This window comes from Ctenopharyngodon idella, chromosome 17 (assembly GCF_019924925.1).
Source record: "Ctenopharyngodon idella isolate HZGC_01 chromosome 17, HZGC01, whole genome shotgun sequence".
NCBI lineage: Eukaryota > Metazoa > Chordata > Actinopteri > Cypriniformes > Xenocyprididae > Ctenopharyngodon > Ctenopharyngodon idella.
In genome coordinates, this window is record NC_067236.1 from 8,917,328 (window position 1) to 8,935,193 (window position 17,866).

Genomic DNA, 17,866 nt, shown 5'->3' on the forward strand with positions numbered 1-17,866 from the left:
CAGTTTCTGTAAGGAATGTTGTGGTACATTTCACTTTGAAATGCAGTCTCCTGAGAGAGGGTCAACTAGACAAGCACAGCCCATTTGATAACAGTGTGAAAGGTATTTTCCAGTGAAACTGCCTAATTGCTTCACTTTGAAATAAAATTAAATAAAAATCAAATCTGCAAAAGAGATATGTGAACAATGTTTCCAATAAGCCACAAAATAACAATGCTTTAAATCTACTGATAAACACAAAAAGAAGTCATGCACTTGCATGACCAATGACAAGCTGGTACAAAAACTTTGACCAATCACATAAATAAGCGTATGATCACATAAGCACCACACTAAAGGCAAAGGTGGACAAGTTATGAAATATGTACCTCATCATCAGGATCTGACTCCATTTCCTACAATATCCCACGATGCATTGCAGCAATACATAATGGAGCAGCAGCAGCCGAGGATGGTGAGTATGTGAAGATGGCGTTGGAGGTAGAGGAGTAAGAGAAAAGGAGTTGAAAGAGGACAGTAAGTGAGTGGAAAAGGTAAAAAAATGCAGATGCAGAGAGATTAAAAGTGAACAAGACAAAAGGAAAGGCAAAATAAAGTTACAGCTAAAGCAGCGACACAAATAGCTCTGTGATGATGTTTAATAGTTGAAGACTCTAGATAACACTAGAGAAAATGTCACAGAATCATGTTTATGTTTGTTCTTACCTTTCTGTGTGTTGGCAGTGTGAAGTTAAGGTTGCAGATTGCACTCTGTGGCAGGCCTTTTGCGATTTTAGGTTCTCTGAGGAAAGATATTCTCCCACATGGCTCTTGGCCCATATCTCTGACCTACAAAACACATCCATACACACACAACATAGAATGACAAAAATCTTAACATATAACTCCAGTCATATCAGTAGCCTGATAAAAGCTGTTTTAGTTTATATTGAGCTGAGCTGCCTCATGGGATCTGCTATGTTGAGATCACATGACCAGCCGATAATTATTTTTTTAAATTTATCTTGGAAACCCCCTGTTACAGGACACTTTTGCCAATGGAATAAATTATTCAAGGCTGACTGTGAATAGAGCATTTTTTCAGCGGCACTGGTAACCTTAAACGTTTGTGATGCTGCTGCCTTCACGCCGCTAAGAATCAATATTATGTCCAAGACAATTGTTATATCTGCCAGTGCAACACACAAAAATATATACAGTCATGGTCAAGTACATACAACTTGCAGAATCTAAAAAAAATAAGAGGGATCATATAGAATGCATGTTATTTTTTTATTTAGTACTGTCATGAATAAGATATTTTACATAAAAGAGGTTTACATATAGTCCACAAGACAAAATAAAAGTTGAAATTCTTCTCTTTCTACATCCTCAACTCCATCTCCTCTTCCAATACCATCCATTCCTTTCTGCTCATTTCTTTTTACCTCTTCCACAGTTCCTCTCCCTCTCAATAATACACTTCCTCTACCCCCTCTACCACCTCTCACTCTTACACCTCTTCCTTTTCTCCTTCTTATTCTTCTCCTTCTTTTGTTTTGTTTTCTTTTGTTGTAATTGAGATAGTTGTAAACAATTAGGAAATTTGATTTTCATGCATTGTGTTTATTATTAACATAGCAGATACTGGTTTAGGGTCAAGTGAAATCATTCCACATGCAATTGAAAAATTACAGAGTTTAGTTGGTTCTGTTTGGAAAAATGGTATATAAATGTTTGTGATTTTTGTAAAATTTGTAAAATCAGCAAAATGTTTTTTTCCTGATATATTAAAATTTTGGTTGGCTGTGTGAATGGATGTGAACACATTTGAGAATTTTGTACAAAATATTTTGAGACAATTATGCATATGATTTGTATAACTGAATGAAAACTTATAATTTGTTTAGGACAATTATAAAGTGTTCATATCACCATGCTAATTGTTTTGAAAGCAGTGATCTGAGTTTGGAGAAATGTGTCAAATCAGGATGTATGAGCCACTGTCTCTCAAACCTTGATGTTGAATGGGAGTCGGTTCTCTTTGAAGGCATAGAAGTTGAAGACGAGTTGCTGGCCACTCTTTGCCAGAGGACAGATGTTACCGTAGCATTCTACATGAATGGGCTTACCCTCCAGAATCTGACAAAGAAAAAGAGGAACGGATCATAAGAAGTTGTACATTTATGTCTCTAAAGTGTTACTGAATGATCACAAAAGTGTTATTGTGTTATAGAGGAATATGGAGAATATGAATGTGTGGATGTTTTATAAATATTAACTGTGAATGACAGAGGAATAAAGGTTTGTGAGTACATGTTCTATCAAGTTTTTTGCAATGAATTTCTCTATGTGTGTATATACATGAATATTCACAAACTCATGACTCACAGCTTCCAAACACTGAGAGATCGTTAATTATTTATGTGAACATGTGTATAGAGCATGTGTGTAGGCTAGAGTGTTACAGTTGCACACCTCAATGTCTTTGCTTCTTGCCACCTCCTCAAAGTTCTCCTGCTGCTCCAGAGTTTTGTCGGCTTTGTCATCAGTCATGCAGAAGCAACGCAGGCGGGACTCTACAGGGTCGATCATTTTAGCAAACACCACAAACTTGGCCAGGTACGGAACACAGATCAGCTCTCGATACAGCTGAGATGCTAAACCCACCGTCTCACTTATCTGCTGACAGTCTGCCAACCAAAATCTACAGAAAGGAGAGGAGAGGGGGGAAATTCCCTAAGAATAAGAAAAATCCTCCCCAATTCTTAAAATTTTCACAAATATTTACAGTACTTTTGCTGTTACAACTTCAAGGGATGAAGAATCTAGGTTCTAAGATGTTTACATGATATAAGTTTCAGAAGCAAAATCTTTAGTCAGCTGTTTGACACAAACAATGAATGTTTGTACCAGTGGTGCTCAGCGGGACGGCCAAAATCCAAAAAAGCACCACAAATCTATTCTGATAGGTTCATAGACAAAAAATGCAAATAACAAAATATGACTACAGAAGCATGCATATCTAGAATAAAAAAATAAATATGCTTATCAAAAGGGAGGAGAAAACATATCCCATATCTTTTGTTGTTGATGTCAAAGGCTGTGCGCACCAATCAAATATTTTGCTTAAATTCATCTTAACAGTAGCTAGTCAAATTAGGAAGATCCCAACATGAACATGGGTGGCATCTGTACCCTATCCTTCTACTTCTCCTCCCTCCAATATCTTCTTATATTTTCTTCTCTTGCTCTTTCCACTATACCATTGCCCTTCATTCTACCCATCTGTTCTCCCTCTTCTCTTTCCTCCTCTCCTCTATCTACATCCTCAACTTTTCTTGCTCCATCTCCTCTTTCTATACCATCTATTCCTTTCCCCTCATTTCTTTTTACCTTTTTCATGGTTCCTCTCCCTCTCAATAATACCCTTTTTGTTGACGTGTATATTCCCAAAAACGACAAAATAAAATGTAAAATAGGTCAAATAAAATACAACCCAGAGTACATTAAATGCAGGCTTACTGGCAACGAGAATAAACATGGTTAAATTTTGCATATTGCTAGGCTTATGCAGTTCAAGGTAATATCAATTCATTTTAATGTTTGATTTTAAGAACATTTTTGTTAGGAACTGACACACACAAGCCAGTGAGCCAGTGAGAAATTATGGGCTGAAAGATAAGCAGATCCCTCACAATATTTATAGAAAAGGTCTCTGTTCTTTAATGACCTTATGTGAACCTTCTTCTTCTCACTAATTCATTTTTCTAAGCAACAGTCTGCAGTCATATTTGAGTTCAATCAGAATCTGACTTTGCAGATGTGCAGATGAACATAATTAGAATAATATAATTTAATCTAGGGCAGAAATCCTCCACTGTCCTCTCACTGTCTCTCACATGATTTGAATCTGCATGTGATGTACTCCAACATCAGCTGAGACTCACCTGGCAGACACATTTGTAGTGAAGGAAACACAATCTGTGACAAAGGAGAGAGGAGTGGTCCCGGTGATGTCTTCCCACTGCGCAGGGGATGTTCCACCTAAAAAAAGATGCAACACTTTTAAACACTGGTGTTGGGAATCACTACAGAGACTGTGATATGTTATCAAAATATGTTGTTGGGTATGATACAGTAATGTACTTAAGATTGTGCTTTTTATCCGATAGCAGTAAGAAATTTGATGTTCCTTAGCAAATGCACATTTTATCTCAGAATTTACCTGCTCTTTTAACTCTGTATACACCAAAGCAAACCCAAATGTTGAATTTAAATTGAAATGATCTCAAATCAATGTGCAGTTGTTAATTATTTATTTATATTTCTGCTCTCAAATAAAAGAAACTCTCAAGTATTTCATAAAAAAAAAAAAATTAAACCTGACATTTTCTCTCCCATCTCATTTAAAATACACAAGCTTTCACTATTCACATGCCTGTGATGCTACAGAGCAGTCTAAGGCAGGGGGCGGGTTCTCCTTTGCGTCCATTAGCAACAGCCTCTTTGGATCTGGGCGGCACAGGGATTGTCATGGTGATGGGCTTGTGGAATTTCCTCCTTCTGGGCTCCACAGTAACAATTGGGCTGAATGATGCACGGTTACCAGTGATGGTCCACACCAGGTCCTCTGGCACTGGCTGTGCCTAAGAGAGAAAAAGACAGAAAGACAAGCAGTATTAAGAACAGGAGAAAAAACAGAAGAGCATCTATTTTAGAGAGCATCTACTTAACGGGTCGGGTGTTCTGTCAAGTACTGCAGGTGCGGGCCGGGTGCGAGTTTATAAAACAGGAACCATGCAGGACTCTGATAGGCACAAGGTCACTCTAGGCATATGCATCTAACTAATCATCATTAGAATGTGTATAGCTTTTTATTGCTTTAGTCTCCTGACTTGTTCCTTGTGTAATATGTATGTATATATTCTATAGTTTCTATGCTATATTCATGAGCTGTCTGCCAGGAAATGCATGTTGACCACCGTTTGAACAGACGGAGTATCCAAAGAATAGACGATATTCTGCTATTTTGTGTGTGTGGGAAAATATTCTACTATTGTGTGTATGTGAGAGAGAAAGAAAGTTCCCAGAGCTCCTTGAGATGACAAGGCAGGCCAGTTTTATGTAAACTTCTAAAATTTCTTTCTCTGAAGAATCATTCAGATAATTTTGTGAACCAGTTTGACTGATTTATTAAAAATAAACTAACTCAGACGAAACAAAAGCACTCACAAACTGAGCTTATTAAATATTTTAAAGCGGATAACCACCATAAATGGATATTTATTTACTATAGAAAAATCCTTCTCCAGCTCCTGAAAAAACAATTTTAAAATTATGTTTATGGTTTTCCATGACCTTGGGAACTAAATTAAAAGATTAAGCTTGATCAAACAAAATTTGACAACAACCATCTTGATAAGCCCTTATACCTGTAGTCCAACACGAATCTTCTTTGTAAGTGCTCCCTGGGGAAAGGCAGCTTTCACCATGGGAACCGCCTCACTACTCAGGACTCCGCCCTCAGGTCCCATGTGATCACTTTCTTGCTTGATGCGTGACACCACCGCAAAGTACTGTGGGAAATCTTTTGTGATGATGCGGCAGATACGTTTTTTCTCAAGCTCTGCTGGACTGTCCATCTCTGTAATTACATATGAAATCACAAATAATCAGAATGATGTGAATTAAATGAAAGCTCCCCGTGAGGTAGTTTTAGTTACGTCAGCTGTTTGTACATTACCCTCATCCATGCCATTGAGGATCGAGGTGAGTTCTGTCACCCTGCAGTCATAATGATGTTCTTTCCAGGTCTCTCCATTATCGCTGCGTAGGACGATCAGCTCTCTCTCCTTTCCCCGCATAGAGCCAAAATGAGGAATTTCTACTATCACAGGCCTGAAAATGAAGTGAAGACAATAAGGAGTGAATTCACTAAACAGATTGTGGAAGTCCAGTGCATTCAGATGGAGAACTGCACCATGCAAACTGCACTGATTTTAAGAGAATTTAAGTGAAGAAGAGAATTTAAGATGAAAACCCTGATATTACTCAGTCTGAACTCATTCCCAATTGATGTTTTTTGTGTAGCTTAAAAACTGATCAATTTAAGATTAATATGTATATTAATTTTAAAAATTAAGATTGTTTTTTATAATTTATCTCCTTTCCTGAGAGACAACAGATATTTTGAGCCACCTCAGAGGAACTCTTACCCCAAAAACTGTGCCCCGGATGGCCCCATCTCCACCAGTCTGCTCACAAGACCCTCCCCCTCCACCATAGGGGGTGGGTATGCCAGGCGGTGGCGCTTTGCTAGGCGGCAGGTGATTCGTGTTGGTGCTGGACACTTCCTGGGTGGAATGATTATACGCATACCATCATGACGACTTCCTCTCATCGACCCACCCCGAGCGTCCACCATGAAACTCACTAGGAACCTGTAAGAAGAGAATGAAAGATTAATGAAAGAGAGAGGTGGAAGGAAATGAAGAAAGAAAGAGGGAAACCACGCTAAAACCACTACACAGACACGAACGAGTGAGAGACGATTCCCATGCTGTGATCACTGTACACCCAACACACGTGGCGAGAGAGAGAGAGGGAGGGAGAAGGGAAAGGTCTAAGCAGAAACGAAAAGGAGGAGAAACAGTAAGCAAGAACAGACCATTACAGCGAGAGAGATAGAGACAGAGGAAAAACAATTAAAAAGAGTGACAGTGCTTCGAGCTGTTAAACCTGGCAGCATTTATTCCCTCATACAACAGCAGCAGAGACAGAAGAAACACAAGGGAATCCTTGAATATCGACTTACCAAAATATTACCACAGTCACTGTACTCATGACTCGGAGTCAAATGCTATCCCCTTTACTGCCAAGATCAATTGTTTCGAAGCAGTGATCAGTGATCAACAGTGTGACCAAAAGCACCTCCACAGGTGGACAGAAAACCCAAAACACCCATTATCTGTTAATGTGAAATGAATGCAATTGTGTGTTCATGAGATTCTAAAACTGTTGATGAGGTCTTAAAAACACTCTTGCATAAATGCAATTGCTCTAAAATGGCTTGAAAGTATGTTTTTGTCGTTGTTGTTGTTGTCAGAGGAACCATTTTGACCACTGATTCCATTTCAAAATGTTTAATGTAGGAACTGAAACTGTAAAGTTAATAATGTATGTTTTACTATATTATTTTTAATAAAAAAAATTAAAAAAAAATCTCATGGAAGAATCATATTTAATCATTTCCTTTCATAACAATAAATATTATCTAATATAAATAAATATTGTCAAATGGTGTGGACTAAAATAAAAACCGTGTTAACATCATTGTGAAATTCACAATTCTTATTTTAAATCATAATTATAATATATTGCCCATTCCTACTGAAAAAAAAATGATGCAGCTTTAACAGGTGATTTCTTACTGAGAAGTGAAGAACATGACAAAAACCTCCCTTTCATTACTAATTTTCTAATGTGCTGTTGGTGGTAGTACTAGTGTGTGTAATGAGTGATCTGCAATTTATTTTAGAAATGTGCTGAAGTTGCTGATCTCTGAATATAAGGTCCATTTTCCAAAGACCAGCTAAACACACGCACAGTGTGGAGGAGCGCTCACACAGATGAGGAGATAAAACAGGGAATAAAACACCAGAGAACAGGAAAGAGATAAAGTGAAAGAAAACACGAGAGAACAGATGAAAAATAGACGGAAAAGACAGGACAGAAAGCTATAGAAAGAGTGATGTCACCGGACTCAGTTTTCACCTGGAGTCATACTGAGGAAGCGGGGAGGAAGGGCTGCAAAAGGAAAAATTAACGAAAAGAAAACAAGAACAGAAAGCAGGAGGTAAAAATAAACAACATTCATTATTACAGTTGTTGTCATGGTAAAACAGCTGACATACAAGTAAGCAAGACATGAAGCTGATGTCAAAAATCAGATCTTATGTGCAATGCAGCTGAAAGTGTGTGTGTGTGGGGGGGGGACCTAAAGGAAAACAAAATGTGCTTTATGCAAAACAACTCAATAAAGCCAATGAAAAGCTTTTTGCATGCTTGCCCAAAACAGCATTATGTTTGCAGTTTGGTTGGGTTAAATCATCTTCCTCCGATCATAAATGGTATTATTATAATATGCTAATGATATGCTCAATCCCCCATTAGGAGAAACAGGTGGTTAAAGGTAGGGAGTCAAGTTTTAGCATCGAAATGAATGAAAATGGTAACAGAAACACAGTTCATTTGGTGCCACTACTGGAAATGACTACCTTTAATTTCGCATAAATAAAAGAAATTTCTTTTGTAAAATAAGTGGGGAACTGCCGTTCAAAAGTTTAAGGTCAGTAAGAAAGTTTTTTTTTTAACACATTAATATTTTCACTCAGCAAGGATGCATTAAAATGTTTAAATGTGACAGTGAAGACATTTATAAGGTTTCAAAAGATTTCTATTTCAAATAAATGCTGTTCTTTTGAATTTTCTGTACATTAAAATATGCTGAAAAAATATGTATTATGGTTTAATCAGAATATTAAGCAGAACAAGGATAATATGATGCTGAAGACTACAGTAAATGCTGCTAAAAATTCAGCTTTGCCATCTTTATGATATTATCTTTATAATATTCAAAATTATTTATTATATATTAATCAGTTATTTTATAAATGCAGCCTTGATGAGAATAAGAGAGTGACTTCTTGCAAAACCATTCAGAAATCTCACTGACCCAAACTTTTGAACAGTTGTATAAAAAACATCATATATAATCAAAATGTATTAACGTTGTGGCTACTAATGTGTTTGCATCCTTTAAAATCATCTAAACACAAAGCCGTTTACTTACCCAGAGTGCACAGGACTGCACACAGTGTTGTGTGAGTGGTCCACTGTGTCAGGGGTCCAACTGTAGCGCCGCATACACTCGCTGTTGTATTCACGAGTCACTGCAAGGTGCTGTAAACACATACAAACATAAAACACACTTATAAGGGTCAGGAAAGTTGCTTACCCTTATAAAGGAGGGTGCAGGTTGTTAAAAATGTAATTACATTCAGAAATGATATGATAAAATTAAATTATGTTATATTTTTAAATTCAATGACTCAGTTATCTAAAAATTCCAAAGATGCCTTGTAAAACCACTGTCAAGATAAAGTTAAGAAAATAGAATGTCTTCGGAAACACTGTGTTGATGCATCTGGATAAAACATGGCACCAAACAGGACACTCAATCAGAGAAAAAAAAAATTCTGAAAGCACAATGAGTGAAAGACAATGAAATAAACACTGACAGGGCCGTCGATGGGGGTGGAGCTTGTATTGTATAAACAAACAATAACACATAAATGCTGATGAGTGAATCAATGAGAGAAAATGAGTGTGTTCGGATTTTTGTGTAATGAAAGAATGGAAAAATGGAGTGATGATCTAACATCGTGATGATCTAACAAGAACCTGTACCTTATTCTGAGGGTCCACCATGTAGGAAATATCTTTAAATACACTCTGAAGCTTTAAAAGAAAAACACACAGGCATGTTTATGCTACTTGCTGTAAAGCAGGAAAGGGTGATCCTTGCTCAGCCAAACAAAAAGAAAGCAGGTAGTGTGATAAAACAAATTACAAAGTCTTTCTATGATGTTGTTCAAAACCTAGTGATCTGTCTACCTAATCGAACCTGAATTGAACATTTGTATGATACCCAAAAAGCTGTCAAGGTAGGCAGCCCAATCACTTTTGGAACACAAATTCTGACACTGAAGCAAAAATGAAAACACTTTAGTATGCAGTAGTGCACTCTCAAGGCTGTATGAATACTAACCATAACCCTTACGTTTAGCTAAAGCTAATTGCTGTCATATTTGATATGCATAAGTGAATCTGATTCAAATTTGTATCTTCGTATTCTTTAGGAATGAAGTTATTTCAAGAGTCTGATGTGAATATTTACTCCTGAAAATGGAAAGAGCAACAGAACTCTGAACAGGAAAACACATAATGGAAAAGCTTGACAGAGTCCAAGTCTGACACTCCGTCTCTCTCTCTCCCTCTCTTTCTCTTTCTCCCTCTTGTCTTTCTCCCAGTGTCTAGCCATCTGCTTATGGATAGATTGAGGTCAAGCATTTTGATTTCCAAATGTGCCTTTATTATTAGACTGAAAGTCTCAAGTCTAAGAGTTTATTTAAAGGCACATTTGGAAATGAGAATGTGACACTGGACAGAAGAGAATGTGAGAGTGTTTGTATCAGTGTGGATGGGAACCGGGCTTTCGCAAACCCCATGGGACCCAACACAAATATTCCAGGACATTTCGCTGTGTTGTTGAAAGTCCTGAGGAAGAAAGTCTGACAATAAATGAAAACAAAAATAAAGCTATGGCTTTTTATAATTACAGGGTTAAGGGTTATCCGACAAGGGTCTCACTTTATATTAAGTGTCATTAACTACTATGTAATAACATTTAAATTAAGCATTTGATACAATGCACTTATTGTGCACATGTTGTTGCACTGCACTTATATTTTAAAACACACCTGCATGTAATTACAGCTGTACCAACAAATCTGTCCTAACCTTACCTGTATCCCACCTCTATAGTTTTACAATACAACATAAACATAATAAGTACACTTTACCTACATTTTTATTTCTGTAAGTACATAGTCGTTAAAGATAGCTAATATAAAGTGTATAAAGCAAACCTTATGTTGTATATAGTTTCTAGTGGTGACCAGTCAGTGTTGATACAGATCAAGTGTGATATCTCATAGCGGTGCAGTGGCACACACACATAGCACACAAATTTGTGGTAAAATAAATTTAAGCCATTTTTAAATATATATTTCAGTATTCTATGAATTAATTCTATTTATAATAAATTATAAACAGGTTATTATTTAAAGTAAGACTTTTAGTTATTACTATTAGTTATAAACTTAAAAAATAAAAGTTATTAGTTATAACTTTAAAAAAAAAAAAATGTCATTCATTTAAATCTGAAAAAAATATAAGAAGAAACAAATGAAAGTTACAACTGAAATAAAATGACTAAGTATTTAAAAAAAAATTTAAATATTTAATATACAGAAATAGAAATATTTAATAATAATAATAAAAAAGTGACAAAAGCACATTTTAAAATTACTAAAATAAAAATGAAAATATAAAATATACAGTCAAACCAAAAATGATTCAGACATTTTTGATATATTTTTACTAGTGGGTGCAGGACACTATAGTTCATTTATGCAAGTGAGGATAGCAAAATAAAGTAAACTGTGACATATTATACCTAAAAATTCTTCATACAGTGGACTACCAGTAAAATTGATAAAAATTTAGGACCAAAAATTATTCAGACACTTTGACCTGACCATGTTTTGCTTAAGTGTTATCTGACATAATTAAGATAATTTTTTTCTGACACAGTTCAACTCTGAGATCTTGTCATGTTTTATTACCATTTTTTTTAACACAGTGAATAAACTGTATTAACGAATGAAATGTTCAAGGTGTCTGAATACATTTAGGTTTGACTGTATATAAAATACAAAAATATGAAAAATAGAAAAATAAAAGCTAATTCAAAATATTAATAAATAATAAAGTAGTATAAAAAAATAATACAACACTGATTATAAATGTTTTTTTTACTTCATCCACCATCTTTGATGTATTCATCACATTCCAGCTTTTTAAACATTATAGGATTGCCTTTACTACTAAGGATGATGCTACCTTAAAATTTGGCAAAAAAAAAACAAACAATTAAAACAATTAATTCTTACTGCTTTCTGGAAGTATGATGCAGAGTATTATACTGAATGAAGAGTGAGTGAGTGAAAAACACAAGCAACAGAGATAAAGAGAGTGAGGATTCTTACCGTGTCTTTGGTAGGTACCAGCATCTCTTCAATCATCATGCTGTCTCGAGCGAAGGAGCTTCTGTTCAGAGTGTTGGACCTGTCTGAGCTGAAGGAGCGCAGACTGGAGTGTGTAAGAGGTTCACATATGTACACACGCACAAGCAGATACGCACAAACATAAAGCAAACGACACACAAACAGGGACAAACAAACATAAACACAAAACAAAAACACAAAAGTTACAACATGCAACATCCAGGGAAAACAAAATCAAACCCTTCACAGAAGTGAGGAGGGAAAGGGATATCTGATGGACAGAGAGGAGGAAGTAAGAAAAAACTGACATGGGCAGACATGTAGAAGAGAAGTTGTATGGACAATAGGGATGCTAAACCTAAAAGTAATTAACTGGTTAACCGTTAACCGACAGTAAGAAATTTGATTGATTAATAATTTAAGTAATTTTAAAGATATTTTAAAACGTTTGCTGAATAGTTAAAAAATATGCCACAGTAAACATAATGTAAAAACATTCAGAAATAATGTAAAATACCTGTAAATAAAGCAAAATGTTTACAAACATTATAAACACTATAAACATTACTATAGGCTATTTAGTTCCCCTCACTCCCTAACAAATACTTTTAATTTAACAGTATTTAAAACAAAACAAGAATAAAAAATAAAGCCAAAATTAATTAATTTATAGCAAAACTGAAACAGAAACCGCTCATTTGGCACGAATCCAAATGTTTTCATATTCATGATGTATTTGGATGCTGAACTATTATTTAGTATGTAAACTAGGTTTTGTACTTCGTTCCAATATCTACGTAAAACATCATCATTTACATGGACAAAAATGTGCTTGACAAAGCGCATGCTGAAGCACAGATTTTACTATAGGACTATTTCAATTAATCAGTGTAACGTTATATATGTTTCGTTGACTATATTTTATTTTGATAATGAAGAGGCTGCGATGTCAAGTTAGCAATGCTAGAACTGATATGTTGTGTGTGTGCGTGAGGCCTGTGTGACCACTTGAATTTTTTCCTTATAACAGTGGAAACAACTTAAAATACTCCATTTTTGGGTCATAAAGATAAGAGCAAGACATCTTTCAAAACTGTAAAGGGTTTACTTTTCACAATAAAAACAAAACATTGTGCCTTTGTAAAATAAAGAAAACAAACAGGATGCCACTTTCTGCCGTTTCATTTCTGTGAACTTGTTTGTGAAGCGCATCACAAAAATGAACCGAAACTCAGCATATACTACTTGTTGCAGTTTTTTTCTATCATTTTCTTCCTTGTACTGCAGATGCATGATGTGACGATGTGTGAATCCTCATGTTTTGTTGTTTATGCTGCTATTTGCACATGTAAAACTAAACCCTTGTTTTTAGATATTCTTATCCATTCTAATTTAATTTAATTCTAATTTAACATAATCTTGTCCGTTAACAGTTATTGATTAGTTGACGAGTGTCGGTAACGGTCAGGAAAAAAACCGAAATGAACATCTCTAATGGGCAATATTATAGTAGCATTCAAATGTTTTAACCAAATACACTAACATTCTGGGGTCGATAAGATTTGTTTAATTAATGTTTTTGAAAGAAGTCTCTTACATTCAAATACAGAAATATAGTGAAATATTTTAATATATTTTGAAATTAAATTTATTCTTGTGATGGCAAATTTTCAGGTACTAGTCTTCAGTGTCACATGATCCTTCAGAAATCATTTTAATATGCAGATTTAAAATTATTTAATATTTTTGTAGAAACATTTTTTCAGAATTTATTGATGAATAGAAAGTTGAAAAGATAAAAAAAGACAATAAAAATCTTTTGTATCATTATAAATGTCTTTACTTTCGCTTTTGATCAATTTAATGCATCCTTGCTAAATAAAAATATTAATTTCTTTCTAAATACCATAAACCATAAACTTTTGAACTGTAGAGACATATTTAAATGAGCAGAGGTCTTACACTTTGTATGCTAGTTAAATTTCACCTGACGAGTTTTGAAAAAACAAAATCCACTAGGAGCAGTTAAGCACCACTAATAAACTGACAATTTGAGCTCATTTTAAATGTACATGTTCATGTGTGCACCCTTCTGCAGTGCTCCTAGAAACGTCCGGACCTCTGCAGGACAGCAGTCTTGGGTTGGTTGCACGGTGTGTATGAGAGATTGAAAATTCTGCAGCAATCAGCAGGATTTAAAGGTACAGCACTGTAGCGCACACAGCAGAACTGTACACGAGGGTGTGTTTACGGAAGAAACAGTGTTGGTTTGTGAGCTAGTTTTTGGATGAATGGGTGTACAACTTTCTTTCTATCCCTTCCTCTCATACGTCAGTTTCATTCATCCTGATCTGCATTGTTTTTATGGTTCTGTAGCATTACAGCAGCCGAATCACCCTTGTCTGCAGTACACACTCTCTCATTTCCTTCCTCTGCATAAACTTATCTCCTTTTCCTTTTGTTCTTCATCATTCTCCTCCTTTACTATGCACTTTTCTCTCTCTCTAATGATCTTACTCTGAACAGAGACGGTATGTTATAGGAAGGCTGTACTATGGTTTTGTGTGCATTGCATGTAAAACAGCATACAATGAAATACAAGGAATATTTGTTCTCTCATCCTAACAGGCGAAGCTATATTCTAATCTAATGCCTCCTACCTCATGTTCTGCAATAAAGTTGTGCAAATATGTGTGCTTGTATTAACTAATCTCTCTATGCTTCTCTATCAAAAGCACACTAGTGATTACAAACAAACATGCTTAGAACACCATATCTATTCTTAATTTTGCAATAAAATTAACCTGTGATCAATGCTGCGAGTAATGGCCAATTAAATTTGCCATCAGCAATGTGACAGACTGATCGGCTTCAAATGCTGACTGATCAGCTTGAAGCTTTTGTCCCTGGATGTTACATAGAGCATCACAACTGAAACAACAGCAAAACACAACATATATAAACACAGTCCATGCCACACTGAACAAAAACTCATAAAGCAAACAAAATACAATAGTTAGCACACTAATCATTAATATTTCAGACATCAATAACATTTAAAACCACAATATTTCACAACACACAACTACTGCCCCCTTTTCCTTTTATTAAAACACACCTCACATCTTTTCCATTTATAAACCGCCTTCAAAAGTGGTAGATGGCTTTTGTGTGACCGATAAGAAGCGTGTTCGGCTTCAGAGCCGGATAGAACAAATCAATCGTCAATGCAAGAGGAGTTCAGAGACCAGAACTCCAGTTGAGATGCATGAATTTGTTTTATCAGGCCGAGGAGCTCAGGCCTCAGTGTATGAAAGGGATGAGACTCCACAGAAACGCACTGCACCAGATGACACAGTGGAGCGAGGCATGATGGGAGTTGTAGTACGTATGGAAAGGGGCAGTGACAGAAACGACAGCTACGGAGAGAGAAGGCGAAAGGCACAGAGAGAGAAAGGCAGAGAGAAAGACATCACTCTTACCTTATCCTGGGGCTAGAGAGAGTGAGAGAAGCGAAGAAAGAGAAAAGAGAGTAAAATGTACTGGACGTGGCAGAAGCAGTGAGAGTTAAGCATGGTACTGAGGCTCTGCCACAGCATGTGTTGTGCTCCTAGACAAGACTCGATACGCGTTTGGCAAAAACGAGCAACATTTGTAGCCCTATCTAAGAGCAAACAATGCCAGGCTGATGTTAAAAAAAAACAAAAGAGGCAGAAGATATGAAGCTCAGTAGGGTAGAACATCATTGATGACATTTAAAAACATCAAAAAAGTAACAATCTAAATAACAATAAGCATTTCTAAAGCAATTAAAACTCATTTTCAGACATGAAACAGCATGTCTTACCTTGGCTAAGCAGCTGGGATACTGAGTATTTTGCAAATGACATAATTATAGCAATAATCTATACAGCTAATTTGACTCACATTTGACTATTCAATGCCTCTTGTGTCGATATCCAAATACAGTAAACCATAGAGCTAATTCTTCCCTCTGAGCTGCACTAGTGTTCTGAGCACAAAATTGAAATGATCAATTCAATCAATCCATCATAACTAAAGGTGATAAGAGGCTGAAGGTCTGTATCCATCACATCACACCTTCACATGTTCACAGAAACAGAGTCACGCAATTTCCAAGCTTTGTCACTCAGCGTTCCCTTCCCGGTGATGATGTCATTGTTTTTTTCAGCCATTTATTTCCTGTCCTCGAATGCTATATCCACTGGCACACAAAAGCCGTCCAATCAGAATTAAATGTCTCGTGCTACAACAGAAAATCAGGCTCCATTGTGCAACATAATGCCTGCATGACAGGACTGGTATACCTTTCCATCTCTCTCACCTGCTACACTCATCATCCATCTGCAACGATAAACAGATACTGTTGAGATGACCTCTTAAATGATATGATGGGATGTACTTCAGCACAAAACACCACAGATGTGTCTTCTGCCCTAAACCTTTTTGAGAAACTTAGCTGGTCAACCATAACCTAAGGGACTATAAGGTATTGTTCAAAATTTGTACCTTTAGGTGTACAACACCATGTCACTTTTTTCTAAAATGTCTAATATCAGATCGGATTTTGCATATAGTTGAGGACATCATCCTTGTTATGAAGTGTCCTCAAGGCTGTCAAGATCCATTTGATCATGTTTCATTAATCATTAATACATTTAGCCCACAATTAGTCATCCGAGCATCTGTTATGCGGTTATTTCCACTTGGTCACTTACTTGTATTTTTGCTAATCAAATAAAAAACATTAATAGAGCATACTGTGTATGTAAATACCAAACCAACTTAGGAGATGGAACAAAACACAACATTGGTCAATGCATTAGGTTGTTCAGGCCACATAAATACTGTAGACTTTATGTTAAAATAGGGCTGTGAGATTAACCGTAATTGATTTTCAATTTCAATTTTGGCTTCCAACGATTATGAAAACAAGATAATCAAGGTAAAATGATTATTATGCCGCTGCCACATTCAGTGGTGCGCTTTCGTTCCTCTCTAAGCCAAAATTAACATCCAAATCAGCCGAACAAGTGAGTGCTGTAAAATGTAGTCTACTGTTGCTAAACTGCGGGACGTGCCTGATTAAAAGTCATTAAAAGCGCATTAAGCCACGAAAGAGACACTGTTCCCCAGTCGGCTTTCTGTGCGCACGCTCCGAGACGGAGCGGAATGCGCAAAAGTATACTGTGGGCTTCAGGTTCAGTGAGATACATGAAAAAAAGTAAAAAACTTTTTGGTGAGTATCCTTGTATCACAGTCGTTTATGTCTTAAGTGAATGTAAATAGTTGAAAAAGAAAATGTACGTAAACAGTATATTGGATCCGTGCATTCGGTCTTAAAGTGACAGCAGCCAAATATTACTGCTTCAGTCTGTCATAAATGTTAATCAAACAACAAAAGACAAAGATAAATCAGTCACTGCTCTTGAATGAATAGGTAGCTTTAATAAGGATTAATCTATATTAAATGTACACAGTGAAGTAGTGTTGTCAAAAGTACCGGTACTTTGGTACCAAGTCGGTACTGAAACTTTGAAAATGTTAAGATACCAGCATTTCTGTAGTACCGGGAGTACCGAGAATCCGGGTATATTTGGTACCCACTGAGGGGGCTGTGCCAGTATTTACGTGAATATGACACGAGTGAAGCACAAAGCTTTGTTTACAGAAGAAATAGGCTAATAGGTTAGCAATTAAATGTGACCGCAGCCATGGAAACATTTTGGTTCATGCCGAATGAGAGAGGTACGTCATACATTTAGCTTTGTACTCTGTTTTGCGAATCGCAATCTGGTTAGCAGAGAATTTAACAATATTCCAGTAGTTATTCCACTGAACATGGAATCTCTGTTTCTTTTCCCAAATCTTCACTCATGCAAGGGATTATAAACTTTTCTTCCTTTGGTCCGCTTTTAATTAGGCCTATTATATTCACATTCTTTACTGTGGTA

At 36.1% G+C, this 17,866-nt stretch overlaps 1 protein-coding gene across 16 annotated transcripts in view; it reads right to left on the reverse strand.

Annotated features, from left to right (window-relative positions):
- The window catches only part of ank3a (ankyrin 3a), a 95,055-nt gene that overhangs the window by 26,023 nt on the left and 51,166 nt on the right, over positions 1–17,866 (reverse strand). For 9 of the 16 annotated variants that reach the window (XM_051867162.1, XM_051867159.1, XM_051867164.1 and 6 more), the window contains 13 exons: positions 11,874–11,976; positions 9,451–9,501; positions 8,834–8,943; positions 7,756–7,788; positions 6,198–6,422; positions 5,726–5,880; positions 5,415–5,626; positions 4,421–4,628; positions 3,930–4,026; positions 2,458–2,686; positions 1,996–2,121; positions 706–828; positions 369–395 (listed from right to left, as the gene is read on the reverse strand). In XM_051867162.1, coding sequence (XP_051723122.1) covers positions 369–395; positions 706–828; positions 1,996–2,121; positions 2,458–2,686; positions 3,930–4,026; positions 4,421–4,628; positions 5,415–5,626; positions 5,726–5,880; positions 6,198–6,422; positions 7,756–7,788; positions 8,834–8,943; positions 9,451–9,501; positions 11,874–11,976 — 1,699 coding nt within the window. Of the gene's footprint in view, positions 1–368; positions 396–705; positions 829–1,995; positions 2,122–2,457; positions 2,687–3,929; positions 4,027–4,420; positions 4,629–5,414; positions 5,627–5,725; positions 5,881–6,197; positions 6,423–7,755; positions 7,789–8,833; positions 8,944–9,450; positions 9,502–11,873; positions 11,977–15,373; positions 15,386–17,866 lie in introns of all 16 variants that reach the window. The other 7 variants (XM_051867167.1, XM_051867169.1, XM_051867163.1 and 4 more) reach the window with 5 other exon arrangements.